General features: G+C 41.6%; 1 protein-coding gene across 1 annotated transcript in view; it reads right to left on the minus strand.

Annotated features, from left to right (window-relative positions):
- Positions 1–19,138, minus strand: part of agbl4 (ATP/GTP binding protein-like 4) — a 227,676-nt gene that overhangs the window by 48,961 nt on the left and 159,577 nt on the right. Inside the window, exon 4 of the mRNA XM_034149706.1 lies at positions 13,291–13,385. Coding sequence (XP_034005597.1) covers positions 13,291–13,385 — 95 coding nt within the window. The remainder of the gene's footprint in view (positions 1–13,290; positions 13,386–19,138) is intronic.

Genomic DNA, 19,138 nt, shown 5'->3' on the forward strand with positions numbered 1-19,138 from the left:
GTTAACAATTTTACAACCTCAGCAAGCTACTCTAACAACACAAGACTAAAGCTAATCTGATGCTAAGCTCTAAGGAACCTCTTGATGCCTACTTTTAATATTAAAAGTATTCCTCTTGACGATTAATTTACTCAGATACTATAATCTTTCTCTCAGCATTAAAGTAATCTCATGATGAGCTATATTAAATACTTTCCAAACACATATGATGGCCTTTGAGCAGGTGCTGTGTCCCTGATGTTATGGTAGGATTTACATTACAATCGACCGGCTAACATGTTAGCGGAGGGAGTATGAATAAATCAATATTCTATCACACTTCAACATCTTTGTCCTCTGCATCTTTTTCCTTTTGTTACTTTAACTTTGCTGCAGTAATTAAATCACAGGCGTGAGTTTTGAGACAGTCCAATCCCCGGACTTCACACTCCATTTCACCGCTCACATCTCTGACACACAGACGCATTCAAGCAGCGCAGAGAGGACAGTTTCAGAACAATCAGACAGGCAACACATCCATGGAAGTGTCCTGATATTTAAAAAAAAACACACGATGAAAGAAAAGATTAGATGTTTTGACAAAGTAAGTGTGTACTAGGAAGATGCTAAAATGACAGCTAAAGGACTGCTGAGAACTAATGGAGGTTGTGCCTGCATGTTTGCACACTAAGGTTATAACGTGTTTCTACTCAGATTATTCAGGTTTAATAAAAAGAGAAGTGAATGCAAAGAAATTATAGGAAATACTTCCATAAGGATCCATTTTCAATAGAAAATAACAGCTTGTGGGCTGTTGACACACACACACACACACACACACACACACACACACACACACACACACACACACACACACACACACACACACACACACACACACACACACACACACACACACACACACACACACACACACACACACACACACACACACACACACACACACACACACACACACACACACACACACACACACACACACACACACACACACACACACACACGATGGGCAGAATGCAGATATCAACCAGTCCTACAGAGGGTCCTAATATGTCCCGTAAACACCTGACGACATGGCTTTGTGGAATTGCTGAGATACCCATAATCCTTTAGTGGGAGTCAGGGGGTCAAGTCTCCATCGTGCTGAGCACAACCAATAAGCCTCAGACAGACTTTAGCCCAGCCTCCACACCCTAACCCCCCCCCCCCCCTCGCTGCATTCTGCACATCCTGCAGGCTTGGCTGTTATATATGATATGTAAATCCAGGAGCCTGCGTGAATAAAAAATAGTTTAGGACGAGATTTCTCTTCGAGTCACACTGGGCTTACGACGACAACACATTTTGCAATGTTCACGAGATCAGGCTGAACAAAGAGGGGTGAAGGTGAGGTCCTCCGCCTGCATTTCTAAAAGCAGCCGCTGACTTACAGTACAGTAATCAGGGGACTGCTGGCTGCAGAAAAACTGCAACGCCTCACCTAGTTCATTACAAGATGACACAACCAATTTGTACCTCTGCCTGCTGCAATCTACCAAATCTCCCCTGACAAAAGCATTTAGATTAGAGGGCTTTCAGGGGGGGCCGCACTGACATGCGTACCCAGCCTGTAAAAGAGGAAATGAAGTGCCTTTTTAATTCTCCTCCAGGCAAACATAAAACTGTCCAGGTAAGTCATTTGTGGGTTGAATGGAGAGCCGGGAGCAAGCTGGCTCCCTGTCGCAATCCCCCTCACCCCCCTTCCTTTTTTCCCAACCCCTTTCTCTGCAAGGAACTCTGCACAAACACACTAATGCACACACACACACATTCCCGCACATCCTTATCCTCATCTAGAAGATTATTAATCTATTGGTTACATTTTGTCCCATTATTTCTCCCACATAATCCTCTTTCACTTCCTTTGGCAGTATGCAAATGAGTTTCCGTGAACAAGGAAGCTGCACGTGGCGCTGATTGTGTCGGATTCTCTTTCTCTCTCTTCCTCTCCGGTTTGTCCTACGCAGAAGACTCCCTGATGGAATAGGAAAAGTGGAAATGGCGGGAGATGCCATCTCATCAAATAAAACAGAGCTTTGTGATCACTTTTCCCCTCTTGAGTTTCTTTAAAGACAACTGGAAAAGGGTAGTGATTTTCCCTGAACGTGAACACCACTCCACGTTTTGGCTAGCCGCGTTCCCAGCGACAGCTCATCAGGTATTCTCTTTTTCCTCTTCCAAATATTCACTCAGATTCATTCATCACTCCATTTCCTCTTGGCGGTCGACATGGTGACAGATAATTAGGTGTGTGTGCGTGTGTCTCTCACTTTCTCCCGCGCTTGGTTTTTATTAAAAGATTTTGTCCGTCTCCCTTATCGCACAGACATTGTTGACAGAGCGCGAAACATCATATATAACATTTTTTTTAATCTAGGAATCTTATATGAAACCCATAGCCTGTCTGCTGAGTGATTGCTACAGTTCCCACTTCAAATAGGGTGGAGAGAAAGAAGGTGGAGAAATATAGCCTGTGTTTTAAATTAAACACACCACACAGAGATATAATGTAGGCCGCGGGCAAAGTATAGGGGTAATGAAAATTATGTTACAGTAAAACATGGCAGTAAAGCTGTGAGATTGAGAAACATGGATGTGAAAGACAGTAAAGCTACTTGGTCTCTTGAGGAAGAGCGTGAATGTTGAGCCTCACAATCCATTTCTTTCCTTTAGCCTCGAGTCTAACAAGTACGACTGCAGGGAGATGAGCAGAGAGGGAAATAGGTGAGACACTCCCACACTGAATATCTACGTCAAATTGGTTGCAATATAAGTTAAGTACATGGGGAATTTATTCATTTTAATATATCGTTTCAACACTAAACAAGTATCTCAGATGCTGGATGATACCACTGAGACTCGTGTTTCTAGCAAGTCGTTTCTGTTATTACATTCAGAAGACATTATATAGTTGTGATTTGTTTCGTTGCATAATATCTGTGGGGAGTTTTATGCAAGACTTTACATTTCCTCCGTGTATACTAACACGTGTGTCTGAGGCTGTGTGTGCAGAGGTGGAATGAAACTACGGTGGCCGACAGGTGGAAACGCGTTACAAAAACGATGCAAATAAACAAAAACAAAAGTGCCAAAACATATGCAAATGAAGATACATCCTCACCGAGTTGACGAGACATACGCAGCATTTACTAACAAACACTGCTAGTTAACATTTGTGTTTTTATATTTGCATATTTTTTGAAAGTGCAGCACATTTGCACCTGTTGGCCACCGTATGTAACAAAATAGATCTTTACTTTATACATTAACTGTGCAATTCTGCATAAATATCTTTATTAGTTCTAATTCACCCCAGCAAATATCTTAAAGGTGGGGTAGATAATTTTGGAGAAACCAGCTCGAGATCGCTAGAATTTGAAAATACAAAATCTGCCACTTCCTCACAGAGCCCCTCCTCCAACACACACGAACGCGCACATGACCAATGAGGGCACGAGATAAGTTTGTGCACAGATGGAAGGCTGACAGGCAGGTAGGCCATCCAGTTACTTTAGCCGGGCCGGCTAAAATGATTGGTCGTGCTTTTTACAGTACTACGGCTTCCACAGATGATATTTTTTAATGGATTTTTTGTCAAAGCACTTCAGATATTCATTGCTATCGGGATGTTAAGAGCATTCCATGGAATATAACAACAAGTGTATCTCGAGCCGGTTTCTCAAACTTACCTACCCCACCTTTAATACACACATTTTAATATATAATTGTTTTTATTTATTGCAGAATGTGGACATTTCACATTAATGTCTAATGTTTGTTTAAATATGCATTATCCCAGGGGAAAATATTAAGAATACTAAATATTGTAAATCAAGCTACCTAGCAGTATACCATAATGTACCTTAATACAATAATTCAAATCATCCCCAGCTTTTCCGAGTCTAAAAAAGTCCATTCTGCATAATTAGTACTATGACTTTTTGTACTTGAAGTATCTTTGGATGGTAATACTTTTGTTCTTTTGCTTGAATGCAATATCAAATTCAGGATCTTTACTCTTATTTGAATATTTCTACACTGTAGTATTGCCTCTTTCACTTAAGATCTGAATACTTCCAACACCTCTACATGTGTGTCTGTGTGTGAGTCTGGTTAGGTGATATTGCATTAGTACAACAAATCCAGGTAGGGGGCTGCAATTGTTCTCAAACAGCAAACCGGGGGTCGCTTGATGTTTTTATGAAGCGAGTCTGTTTGGAAATGAATCGTTAGTCTCGGTTTTATTGCTCAAATTACCCGAGCCGGTCCTTGTCCTGTTTGCCCTTAATTAACAAGCGTTCAATTCCCCTATTAATTAGCACAAGCTATTAGCTATTTTACATCACTCTTCATTTGTCGACAATTAAAAAGGCTCTATTATTAAAAGGCATGCCACATGGTTAATTGGGCAACAAGAGGAGGAGGAGAGAGGGAAGAGGACGGTGAGGAGGAGAGGAGGAGAGGAAAGGAGGGAGGAGTCAAGGAGGTCCGCTGTAGCTCTCACAAAACTTTTACAGTCTGCAAAGATGGCACAAGTACACACATAATTTACTCAAGTAGAAGTACAGATACTCGTGTTTAAAAATACTCTGGTAAAAGTAGAAGTACTGACTAAACTTCTTTACTCAAGTCAAAGTAAAGAGGGCTTTGAAATGTACTTCAGTAAAAAGTACCCATAACTAGCAGCTGTTTTAAAGAGTACCTGACCTCCCTTTATATTAATAGAACAATAATGTCATTGTTAGCTAATGAATGTTTCCATGCTGAACAACGGCAACATGACAACGTTTTCATTGGTCCCTCTTCTTTAGAGAAGACCAGGAAATGATGGATACACGGATCGTGTTCAAATCAATAGGCACGCAATGACTCTAAATAATAATGATCACGCCACCAAACACACATTCAAACTAAAGGAACCAGCCTGTTTGGGAAATGTGAGAAGTAGAAAGTACAGGTATTTGGGTTCAACATGTAAGAAGTAGAAAGTACAGGTATTTGTGTTCAACATGTAAGAAGTAGAAAGTACAGGTATTTGGGTTCAACATGTAAGAAGTAGAAAGTACAGGTATTTGGGTTCAACATGTAAGAAGTAGAAAGTACAGGTATTTGGGTTCAACATGTAAGAAGTAGAAAGTACAGGTATTTGTGTTCAACATGTAAGAAGTAGAAAGTACAGGTATTTGGGTTCAACATGTAAGAAGTAGAAAGTACAGGTATTTGTGTTCAAAATGTAAGAAGTAGAAAGTACAGGTATTTGTGTTCAACATGTAAGAAGTAGAAAGTACAGGTACTTGTGTTCAACATGTAAGAAGTAGAAAGTACAGGTATTTGTGTTCAAAATGTAAGAAGTAGAAAGTACAGGTATTTGTGTTCAACATGTAAGAAGTAGAAAGTACAGGTATTTGTGTTCAAAATGTAAGAAGTAGAAAGTACAGGTATTTGTGTTCAACATGTAAGAAGTAGAAAGTACAGGTATTTGTGTTCAAAGTGTAAGAAGTAGAAAGTACAGGTATTTGTGTTCAAAATGTAAGAAGTAGAAAGTACAGATATTTGTGTTCAACATGTAAGAAGTAGAAAGTACAGGTATTTGTGTTCAAAATGTAAGAAGTAGAAAGTACAGGTATTTGTGTTCAAAATGTAAGAAGTAGAAAGTACAGGTATTTGTGTTCAAAATATAAGAAGTAGAAAGTACAGGTATTTGTGTTCAACATGTAAGAAGTAGAAAGTACAGGTATTTGTGTTCAAAATGTAAGAAGTAGAAAGTACAGGTATTTGTGTTCAAAGTGTAAGAAGTCAAAGTAAAAAGTCATCAGAAAAATAAGTAGTGGAGTAAAGTACTGATACCAGAAGAATGTACTTAAGTACATTAACAAAGTATTTGTACTCCACAGAGGCGTTTTTGTAGAAATACTACGTCCCAAGTTGTGGACTAACGTAGTTATTACACGTTTAGATGTGAGACTGGGTTGGACACTCTGTCCTCCAGAGAGAGAGAGTGTCTCTCTTCTGTCACACACTCGCTGCATTCGGAGGTTAGAGAGTGTGGTGCAGGACAGGAGGTTTCTTTAAAACGCTGACGGGTGCAATTTCCCTCAAACTGCAGGAAAAATGTGAAGAAAACTGTCAGCGAGTTCAGTGCAGCAGCATCGTTTTGATCTCTTTCTGTAAATGATCTTGTGTTTGTTTAAATGTTTAATCAGAATTACTTTTGTGTGTAAATACGAGAAATTCACAGTGTTTTTTTATCAGAGCCGAAGACTTTGTGATGTGTTTCTAACACAACCAAAACCTACAAATAAAAACTGGGAAAATAACTGAGAGCTTAGAGGACAAACAGGAAGGAAGTGAGTTTTCAGAAATAAAATCACTGGACAAAGGTGGGAAGTATAGTGGAGTACAAATACTTAGTTACTGTACTTAAGTACATGTTTCTGGTATCAGTACTTTACTCCACTACTTATTTTTCTGACGACTTTTCACTTTGACTTCTTACATTTTGAACACAAATACCTGTACTTTCTACTTCTTACATTTTGAACACACATACCTGTACTTTCTATTTCTTACATTTTGAACACAAATACCTGTACTTTCTACTTCTTACATGTTGAACACAAATACCTGTACTTTCTACTTCTTACATTTTGAACCCAAATACCTGTACTTTCTACTTCTTACATTTTGAACACAAATACCTGTACTTTCTACTTCTTACATTTTGAACACAAATACCTGTACTTTCTACTTCTTACATTTTGAACACAAATACCTGTACTTTCTACTTCTTACATTTTGAACACACATACCTGTACTTTCTACTTCTCACATTTTGAACACAAATATCTGTACTTTCTACTTCTTACATGTTGAACACAAATACCTGTACTTTCTACTTCTTACATTTTGAACCCAAATATCTATACTTTCTACTTCTTACATTTTGAACCCAAATACCTGTACTTTCTACTTCTTACATTTTGAACACACATACCTGTACTTTCTACTTCTCACATTTTGAACACAAATATCTGTACTTTCTACTTCTTACATGTTGAACACAAATACCTGTACTTTCTACTTCTTACATTTTGAACCCAAATATCTATACTTTCTACTTCTTACATTTTGAACACAAATACCTGTACTTTCTACTTCTTACATTTTGAACACACATATCTGTACTTTCTACTTCTTACATTTTGAACCCAAATACCTGTACTTTCTACTTCTTACATTTTGAACCCAAATACCTGTACTTTCTACTTCTTACATGTTGAACCCAAATACCTGTACTTTCTACTTCTTACATGTTGAACCCAAATACCTGTACTTTCTACTTCTTACATTTTGAACCCAAATACCTGTACTTTCTACTTCTTACATGTTGAACCCAAATACCTGTACTTTCTACTTCTTACATGTTGAACACAAATACCTGTACTTTCTACTTCTTACATTTTGAACACAAATACCTGTACTTTCTACTTCTTACATGTTGAACCCAAATACCTGTACTTTCTACTTCTTACATGTTGAACACAAATACCTGTACTTTCTACTTCTCACATTTCCCAAACAGGCTGGTTCCTTTAGTTTGAATGTGTGTTTGGTGGCGTGATCATTATTATTTAGAGTCATTGCGTGCCTATTGATTTGAACACGATCCGTGTATCCATCATTTCCTGGTCTTCTCTAAAGAAGAGGGACCAATGAAAACGTTGTCATGTTGCCGTTGTTCAGCATGGAAACATTCATTAGCTAACAATGACATTATTGTTCTATTAATATAAAGGGAGGTCAGGTACTCTTTAAAACAGCTGCTAGTTATGGGTACTTTTTACTGAAGGACATTTCAAAGCCCTCTTTACTTTGACTTGAGTAAAGAAGTTTAGTCAGTACTTCTACTTTCACCAGAGTATTTTTAAACACGAGTATCTGTACTTCTACTTGAGTAAAGGATGTGTGTACTTTTGCCATCTCTGCCCAAAGGTGAGCATGGAGACAAAACAAAGGTATTCTTTCTCTTTCTCCCTCACCCTCACCCTGCCTCACCTCTCCTCACCCATCGCCCTCTGCAGAGCTTAACAAGAGGCAGGGGGATGCTGGGCTGATTGACAGAACAATTACTGCCAACACGCCTCGCCATGGAGAGGCAGACGTCTCCAAATAGAATCCCTCTATGTGTTGCATCACAGGCGTACAGGCAGGATTTTGGTAGGAAAGCAACATCGCCCCGACGACTGATTGTCTGTCTGCTTTTCTGACTAAGTTGGATTTTTAAAAGCACTTTTCTATTCTGTTTTCCCATACATAAAAAAAAGGAAAAAGTGTTTACCCTTGATGAAGGTTGGCTGGTTGTAAGTTTGGAAGCAGTGTTTGGCAACCCGTTTCCTCCGACTGTTCATCTGTTAGCTCAGTTAGAGGTGCAGCTATTTTTATCCTCACACCTCCACTGACTGACGAAGAAGTGCAGAGTGAATTAAAAGTGACACGACTCATCAGAACATTTCCAATTCGTTATAAATCACAGACCTAATAGGCATGGAAATGTTATGTTCAGATGTGTGTTTTAACTTGTGAGGTTAAAGGAACAGTAATGGTTACATTGGGTTTGATTTAGATTCACATAACGAAACAAATGTTAATAAGGGTGTTGCTTAAAGGTAAATTGATTGCATCATGTTCTTAAGAGCCCATGTGTTTAAGTTTGAGTTTACTTCCTGTCTGTCTTCTTCTGATGGTCCCTTACTTCCTGTCTGTCGTCTTCTGACGTCTAGCGCTTTGGGTTTTTCTCAATCGCGAGTACGCTTGCTTGGTAGCACATGTCTGCCGAGCATCTTGCTTCAGAAGCGAGGCAAGAATACTTCCTGGCATTCGGAAAACAAAGTGTGGAACAGGCTAGCAAGTGTGCAGGTGTGCGTCATATGAGAGGCCCCGCCTTACATTTTCCGCCACAGATTTGGGGAAATTGGTCCGTGCGCAAAGCATTGTGGGGATTTTAAGACCGCGGAGTCTACACATGTGCAGCCTCAAAATTTCTCCAAACGAAGTATGCCGGGCTCGGTAGATTTCCAAGTATGCTGGACATTGGAACAGTCCTGCGGCGGCATCGATGACGTAGTATGCTTGAAATAGTGGCTCTGAAGCAGCTTTACTCGACATTGAGAAACACCCTCTGTCTTTTAACCTCTTTCCTTCTCTTGCAAGCTTTTTCTTTTCTCTTCTGGCAATAGTTCGGCCCTCATGAATCCACTGTTTTGTGTTTTTAACCAATATATAAAAGTTAATATATTCAAAAATAATTCCAAGGTGTTTTCTGATGGAGAAAACTCTTTTTTTGTCGATTTACAGGACGAGTCCACATCCCATAATGCTGCCTAGCAAGTGGTCTGTTAGTGACAATTAACAGCCTCCTGATTGTCCAAATTGACCAATCAGAATCAAGTATTTAACCAAGCTGTGTAAAAACCTGAATATCTTAAGGTTGTGTACACTTCTAAACTTAAGATGTACCCTATCCTTTAACATTTCCTAAACTGAACCATCTACTAACTAATTCAGCTACTCATATAAATAATAATTGATAACGATGTTAGTTGGGACTCTATTTTGTACTATTGATAAAGGTATGCAGTGCCCTTTCCTCCTACTCCTCTCCACACCTCATGAAGCATCTGTTGGTCGATGCATTCAGCCTCATGAAAACATCCTGGCCATTACCACCTCCCCCCCCCCCACAAACCCACCCACACCCCCACCCCCAAAAGCTGCATTACACCACGCTCTCTGACTTTCTAATTAGCTTATCTTGGAAAATAAGAATACCGGGCAATCCTTTGCTCCAGCAGTCTAACAACGAGCAGGCCGCGGGGAGCCTGGCTGGCACAGAGTGACATCGGGGGGGCCGTTGTTTCCACAAACCACTACAAGAAAATATGGTTTCCTCTGTCTCATAAACACTTTGACTCTAAGTCAATGACCTGTTGGGAGAGCCAATTTCATTTCAAAGATTTTATATTTTTAGGAACTCACAGAATGAGGGTGATCATTTTGGGATAAAGCTATAACTGAATGGGATTCAGACAGAAAAACAATATTGAAGGCTGAAGACTTTTCTTTTTGCCGCTGCTTTTAATTGAACTATTCACATCTCACACTGCACTGTAACTTTTATTCATGTACCTATGTTATTCATGTTTTATTATCTTTGCCTGTTATTGTTTATAATGTGTTTTAGCTGCACTATTTCTTAATGCCCGTAATGTCTTTCATTTTTGTAAAGCACTTTGAATTGCCTTGTGTTGAACGGTGCTATATAAACACACTTGCGTTGCCTTGCCACCACTTTCCAATGCATTGCAAATGGGTAAAACTGGTGTTTGACGCACATTTAAGAAGTGTATGCGCTCACATAATCTGTCACACATTTCAAACCACTGTGGCCATTTTAATGAGGTTTCTATCATGTATTATAAACCAAACATGTAACCAGTAGCTGCGTTTGAATGCCAGATGATACGGTAAATCTTAGCCTCTGTGGACTCTGATGTCTCACGGCCTGAGGAGTCATGGAGTGAGTGATGCATGGAAGGAAAAAGGGATGAAGGAAGGGATGGAGGACAGATCCCTCCACCTGTAGCAGGACTGTAATCTGCCAGTTGTCTCTCAGTTTATCCGAGACCAGCCAAGCCTCGGGCACCCAGAGATGCCTCGGCCCCGGGACACGAGGCACCTGCACGGGGAGATAAAGGCTTCAACTCCCGGGCTAATACTGACGCTGCTTTTGATAAATACAGACGAGGGGTGGTGGGTGGTGGGGGAGCCATCTCTCCCCCCTCTCTCCCTCTCATTCTCTCCTCCCTGTCTACCTGTCTCAGTAATCTCTCCTTCTTGTACTTTTCTCCTCTCTGTCTGTTTTCCCTGCCTCTCTTTCCCCATCTCTGTACCTTCTTTATCCTGTCCTGTGTGAGTTTGGATCAGACAGGCGAAGCTCTCCACGCTCTGCCTTTTTTATTTATTCCATATCTGTAACTGTCAAAAAGAAGATTGCTACTTTAGGAGCTGTCTGCGCTTTGTTGTGCTGGTGGAAAGTCAAATAGAGGAGGTTGTGTTAAAAGCATCTTGACCACTTTGTGGGGACACAAACAATGTCAGCTGTGGTGTTGGAAGCCCCAGACAGTTGGAAATGGCTCCATAAGTGCAGGACACATGATGCCTTTTAGATGGCACAGTGCTGAGAGGGCGGTTGAAACAGTATTAGCCTGGGGAGGTAATTGGAGTAGGCCTCATCCACATTGCCTCCTGCCGTGTCTGTCACTTAAATACCTATTTATGAGAGCTTATCAAAACATAAACATTGCCAGGGTTGCATGATTAGTGTATTAAGAAAAGCTTTGGGACCTAAGTGACCCAACAAAGCTCAGATTAACACCGTCAAGATTATGTCAAATCCATTCAGAATGTGGGATAATAATTACTGGCATAAAATATCCAAGCACGTTATTTTAACTGACATCATTACACGGCAAAGATGAATACTACATTTTCTCAAACTGTTTTTCGCTACGAGACCACTGCTAAGGAAGTGCGTTTACATTTGTCGAGCACAACAATTTAGTTTAGTGTTTACGTCACAAAAGAGACAGGAAGTAAACTCTGAAGGTAACGCGTATGAACCATGTTTGGAGGAGCCATATTAAGTCCATTTTCAAGTTCATATTTGTATTCTGTGCCTCCACTGTGACATGTTAAATAATAGTAATAATACATTGTATTTGTAAAGCACCTTTCATAGCTAAAAGCAATCCCTCTCATCTCATACTGCCTGTGCTGCAGCACCTCTTTTCACCCTCTGTCTGAAACCAGAGCCCAGTCTGCTCTGATTGGTTAGCTGGCCGGCTATGTTGTGATTGGTCAACCAGCTTAGAGATGTCCCGCCCCTTAGTCTAAACACAGGAGTCCAATGGAGGCGTTCCAGGTGCCTAAACTTCCTCTGGATTTTATACTTTGCAGACCATTGACATGCACTAAAACCTATAACACACTAGCGGAAAGGGAAGGGAAAACCCCAACAAGCATGAGAGTGGTTCGTGGAAAAGACAATGAATGAATAGACTTGGATTCAAGATCTCTTCACATTGGGATCCTGCTCACCCCGTCTGTATTCTTTTATCATTAATGACCGCCTCGCTGCACATTATCCCCTTACGTGTTACTACACTCACCTGAGAAATAACACTAATTCTACAGCCAGCACTTGCCCTGCTTCACTTTAAACATACGGCTGTCACTATCAAACTAGTGGCTGGCAGCGTGAGAAAGCCAGACCTCCAGGAGCATGACAGAGAAACTCTCGAGTGCAAAGTTGCAACTCCACCACAAAACAGAGTCAGCGGAGATGAGCGGCGTCATATTGCACCGCGCCGTATCTCCGACAGCAGTTCATCTCTCCTGTCTACGGTGTCGTGCCCGGTGTCTATTCCCATTAGCCTGTGACCGGCGCTATGCTATGCTACGCTACGCTAGGCTAGCAGGCGCAGATGGCTGAGGGTGGCAGATGCCGGGCTCTTTCTGCGGATGCCCTCCATCAGCAGATGACAGATGTCAGGGCTCCTGTTGGACGGCAACACTTCATCACGCCACCCTGTTCCCCCCCCCCTCGCCCCACTTCAGCAGGCCTGCTCCCCCCTGCCACACCCACACACACACACACACACACACACACACACACACACACACACACACACCACACACACACACACACACACACACACACACACACACACACACACACACACACACACACACACACACACACACACACACACACACACACACACACACACACACACACACACACACACACACACACAACACCGCTGCATCCATCAGTCAAGCGTTATTACATCAGACAGCCGTCATACTGGCAACCAATGGATCACATGCTAATGCGCCCGGACGCATCCACTCTGGAAATCTAGTGTGTGTGTGTGTGTGTGTGTGTGTGTGTGTGTGTGTGTGTGTGTGTGTGTGTGTGTGTGTGTGTGTGTGTGTGTGTGTGTGTGTGTGTGTGTGTGTGTTATAAGAGAGAGGTACTGTATGAAATAGCAATGTATACTCTTGTGCATAGAATAAAAGTTTTGCAGAGACATAAATACTCTTTCTTTTGAAATAGATGACATTATAATAAAGTACAAAGCGTACCTCTTCGATATAATAATCGTAGAAATGTTGTTATTGGACACTTACCATTTTGGCCGGCTGGTAGACTTGACGACGGGAGACATGCCATCTCTGTACAGGCTCTTGGTCTTGGAGAAGTTGACCACGTTGAAAATGACTCTCTGAAACACAATGAAGACAAATTAAAACCAACACAAATAAAATCCAGTGGAGATTGTATCTATTGGTTCCATCATGGATCACTGTTTTTATGGGTGTGTCTCCATTTTTCCAGTTGTTATATGCAGACATATAAAAGGAGGCTATGAGCTGGCAAACGTATATAAAGTATTAAAACGAAATGTCCTTTTTGTCCTTTTAAACAAAGAAAAAGCATTAGATAGTCAGTCAGGCCTCACAGATATGCATTAGCGTGCGACTTTGTTCAATTGCAAGAAACCACAGGGAACCTTTTGTATTTGGACAAATTAATTAGAATCAAGCAAAATGTGAGCATTTGAAAAGCTAAAATGGAAAAACAGCATGTTCCAAAAAGCCATTAATTGTCTTTGATTCTTTACAATTATATCATTCGACATGAGAGTGGCTGTCAAATGTAAACCCTGGGAGTCCAGAGAAAGCTCACACCACAACAACTCTATATCTTGCCAAGCGTATTTGTCTAATATCGAGTCAGAATATGTCTTTACACTTGATATAACAGGGTGTATGCAGGAATCCTGAAGTCAGATGTAATACCTTTTAAGACCTTTTTTAAGACCCTTTCCATACATTTTAAGACCTCATCGCCACTTTGAGTTTTAACCGGTTACATTGGCGACACACTTTACCTCACATTGACTATATACAGTATTGATTGTCCTTCCTCCTTATCTTCCAACCATTTGGACGCAGACTTGCATTTCCCCATAACGATGTTGTTTAACAACCGGCGTAAACGGACCTTCGCGCGCTATCAAGCAGTGAGCGCGTGATGTCCTGTTCAGATGACGTCAAACCCAACGGGATGCCATAAATAAACTACACAGAATCATTTCGCTCTATGTGCTGTTTGCTGTCTACGGGTCTGATTCTGCTGACCACGCCCCCCTGCAGGAGAGGGGAGACGTGCTCTGATCAGCTGCTGGGCTGTCAGAAGAGGGGGAGAAAAAGAGATCTCCGTCCTCCGTGTTTTATTATATAGAGTCGTTATTCATTTGTTTTAAAGCTCAATAAATAACAAAGAAGACCTTTGACCGGCACTTTTCTAATTTTGTCCGGAAGATTTAAACTTTAACGGACATCTTGACCGGCGAAAGAAACTGAAACTGAAACTCTGCCGCACGGTCCCCTCGTTCCTTGGAAGAGGCGGAGAGGTGGGTGTTTGTCATCTGCTGGTGGACTAACCGGAGAGAATTACAGTGCTTGTCTCGACGGGGAGGGATTGCATTGAATTAAAGCAGCGGGAGCAAACGCTTGCCTCGGGGAGGGAGAAAAAAAGCCACAGCGGAGAATAAACAGAAGGGTAACCATGGTAACTATGGGCGGGAAGTCTTCTTCGCTGCTTTTGTGGCAGACTACAGCGCCACTTACAGGCCTGGCATATGTACTACAGCGTCTCCAGCGCTTTCGAGCGGCAATGGCCGGCCGTGGCCCAACCCCACATTCCCCTGATAGGTGGAGAGTTGGCCCAATAGCCGTAGCGCCACTTCTGTGACGACATAGAAGTGTTCAAATCTGGATCAGTCTGTATCAGATCCGTTGCAGCCCCTTTTTTAGAGATTTGGGTATGGAGGAAAATAGAGGGTTGTGTTTTCTGACACTTGGTGAGTTCCCTGGAACACCGGGCACACATATTCATGTATAAAAGACGTACAAAAGTGCATTTTGCATGATAGGTCCCCTTTAAGAAGTAACAATGCAGTGAGATACAGGGTCTTGTTTCAGACAATGCAAATTAAGTATCTTGTTAAGTTAAAGACTCTTAAACATCTTATTTGGAGTTGTATCTCACGATTTATTGGGAAATCACTAATGTCAGGAAACAGAACACTTTTGAGCATTTGTGGCCTATTTTGTAACAACATTTCCTGATCCTGGTACAATATAGTTCAAAATAAGTTTTCCCAGGTAATTACAAGATCTGATTGATCTAAATATCCCATCTTATTTCAAGAAATCGTAGCAAGCTAATTTTCATCTTTTGGCAGATTGTTTTATATTACACGCGAAAACACCTTGTTTTATGATTGTTTCACTTGTTTTTGGAGCAGCATTTTTTACAGACCGAGGTAAAAGTTGTCACCATGGATAACACCGACAAATCACCACACATTAAAGGTCACCTATCATGCTATTTTTAGGCAATAGCATAGGTCTCAGATATATAAAAATATATAAAAAACATGTCTATGAAGTGTTTTGCTCAAAATACCAAACAGATCACCCATTCTAGCCATGCCTCATATCCCTCTATTTCACTTCCTGTTTCAAAAGTGCTGATTTGGGGTAGAAAGCTTTAAAAAAGAAAATAAATTGATTACAAATAAAAAAGGAGGGGTCTGAGCTCATGCGGGACCCGGCAGCTACTGTCTAAACTAAATACTGCCGTGATGAAACGCCATATCATGGATTATCAAGGATTATTTCTGAAACAGTATGGAGCTCAAAGGCTTTCTCTCTTGCCGGTTATACCACAAGGTGAGTTCCTTTTTATTTCCTGCTTCTTCATACACATGCTCTCCAGTACAGGTTAGCTCTGAGTGTTAGCGATGCTAATGTAAACACCGACCATATTACGTCCAAAACAGTCGGGCATTGTTTCTGATAGCAACGTTTCTGATAGGGCCGTGGGTCCACATTTCAGATATTACGTCATAGTGGACGCAAATCTGGATCAGCTCCGTTGTGGCCCCGTTTTTTAGAGATTTGGGTACGGAGGAAAAAAGAGAGGGTTTTATTTTCTGACACTGCGTGAGTTCCCTGACACACCGGGGACACATCTTTATGTATGAAAGACATCAAAAAGTGCATTTTGCATGATAGGTCCCCTTTAACATTAACAGTAAGCAGATAAGGCGGCTTTAATGTCCTGCAGATGATCCCATGTTGCAGTTACAAAGTTCCTGATAAAAGGCAGCCCCCCGGAGGAGTGCAGCCTCTAATCTGCGAGGACATTACTCTCCTCCCCAGAGAGAAGACACCCCCAAACATTAAGCCTCGCCTGGAGCGCAGGACGGACGTCTGTCTGCACCTCCGATGGACCAAGGACTTTCTTTCTCAGCTAAAAATATTGAGGAACAGCCTCTCCTTCCTCCAACCTCCAGCATGCACGATTAGGATCGGGAGGGAAATGTGGAGAGAGAGAGAGAGAGAGAATGAATAAATATACTTTTAAAAAGTCAAATGAATGGCAATGGTAATACTGCGGCGAGGTAAATGAATCCTATTGATGGGGCATATCAAATTACCAACTAAGTCCAGGTGGTGGAAGTTAACTGGGTGCTCCTGAAATCCTATTACAGACTCCCCACCCTCCTTTTCTTTCTCCTCTCCTCCCCCCTCATCCATTTTCTCCCTTTTCCTCCCGCCTAGCATCAGAGGAATGGGGATTGCGGATTGTGGCAAGCTGATTCAGACTTAGGTAAAATGACATCTAACTGATGTTGAGACTGGCAGCAGGCTCCTGTAGCAGAGAGATAAGACCATTGCTGCTGGCATTTCAATTACACTTTACTGCCCCGCACATCTGTTGCGAGAGCTACTTTTCAGCCTTTTCCCCTCAGGCAAATACAGCCTTACTCTGACTCCACTGGCTTTCTTTGACTACACAGCCCCCTTCCTCATTCTTTATCCACAACAAATTCAGATTGTCTTCCTCCTTAGCTTCACTATACCCACTGTTTGTAATCTATTTGTTCGGCCTGTTTAACTCAGAGGAAGGCAGAGGCTGTACAGATGACAGTGACGCAAGAAAAGGAAAAACAAGGCTGAGAATAACACGACAGAAAGGTGGGAGACAGACAGTAAAGCAGAGAGGAAAAGCAGGGAGGGACACAGAGAGACAGAAGATAATTACAAAGTGATACATAAAGGTGGCAGACAGAACATTACTGAGAGGTAGAGCAAATGAACTGGGCTCAGTGGACAGATGCAGAGGACACAGGCAGGTGGGAGGCAAGCATACGGCACGTTGAAGTCTCAGTCTGTCTCCGTGGTTCTTAAGTTTCACTGAAGTTTAACAGATTAAAGGAGAGTCTTTGAATCTTGTGACTCAACATCGGATCAAAAAGTCAGTCTTGAACCTACGAGACAAGGGGAAGGGAGGAGAACCCTGGGAAAATGACTAACAAGCTCAGAACAGCATGGGAATATGTTCCTCTTTAAAGAAAAAAGGCTACATCTTTTAGTGTGGTATCTGCCATCTTCAAAGTATTCTCATACAGCAGGTAATGTGATATCTAAAGAGAAGTTGCTGCTCCTTTTTCATGTGTTTCCTTAAGAGGCCCTATTCTGCTTTTTGGGGATTTCCATTTCCTGTAGTGTGTTCTGCAGTATAGGTTTTAGTGCATGTAAATGGTCTGCAAATGCTAAAATCCATTGGATTCCTTTGTTTAGGCTAAGGGGCGGGACATCTCTAAGCGGTTGACCAATCACAGAACCGGCCAGCTAACCAATCAGAGCAGACTGGGCTCTGGTTTCAGACAGAGGGTGAAAAGAGGTGCTGCAGCACAGGCAGTATGAGAAAAATACCACACACACACACACACACACACACACACACACACACACACACACACACACACACACACACACACACACACACACACACACACACACACACACACACACACACACACACACACACACACACACACACACACACACACACACACACACACACACACACACACACACACACACACACACAGTATATTAAACAGTACTTTAGTAACTGTCTGGGTGATATTCTGAAAGTTGGATGACCATTTTTCTCTGTCGTTTTCTATGTTCAGTATAACGGTGGTTAGAGTGAATCAGCTGAAGTTGTGTTTACACACTTTCAAGAGGACCGGTGCAATTTCTGGTATTCGTTTTTGCATGAAATTGTGCCTGCGTTTCCATCTGCTTAGACCACCTCTTATCACAAATCCCAGCACAAGGATCAATTTGTTTTGCCTTAGGCTGACAGAAGCTTTAAAATCACCAAAACTTTCACGTGTGTTATGTTTCGCCTCTTTGACTTTGATTCACTCTTCTTTATATCAAGACCAGATTAAATACAACACACAGAATTGTACAGAATTAGACTCAAACAAACTGCTGTTGGCTGATTCACCAGATCGTTAAAGCCAGGACTAATTTAGACCACATGTGTATTTGTGTGTGTGTGTGTGTGTGTGTGTGTGTGTGTGTGTGTGTGTGTGTGTGTGTGTGTGTGTACGCATGTGAGCCGCCTTGGAAGATTTAATTAGGCTGGGAGCAGTTAGAAGAGATTAACATCCATGCTGTCTGAGCTGTCATGTCGGCAGAGCGTGTCAAAGCCCTGCGCCGTCCCCATCACTGCCGAATTACAGACTGGAACAGGTGTCTCTGCGGTGTCACAACACACACACTCTCACACACACACACACTACACGGATGACAAAAAGGCATCCTTAAATATTGCATTCAAACTATTGCATTTTTCTGAAATTGAAAACAGTTGAATATTACAACATGCATGAACCCTAATGGTGCAAGTAAGACTTTCCCTCTCTCACAGCAGCAAGTAATGTAACTTCAGGGACTTAATGAGGTAGTTCATCAAAACCAATGACTCAAGAAACACTTTCTTGCAAAACCCAAAGAAATCTAAATCTTCTAAAAGTCTCCTTTCGAAACATGAAACTAATCACAGGGTACCAGGGAATATGTGCTGTTTAAAGGCCCCTAT

The sequence above is a fragment of the Trematomus bernacchii genome, unplaced genomic scaffold, assembly GCF_902827165.1.
Source record: "Trematomus bernacchii unplaced genomic scaffold, fTreBer1.1, whole genome shotgun sequence".
NCBI lineage: Eukaryota > Metazoa > Chordata > Actinopteri > Perciformes > Nototheniidae > Trematomus > Trematomus bernacchii.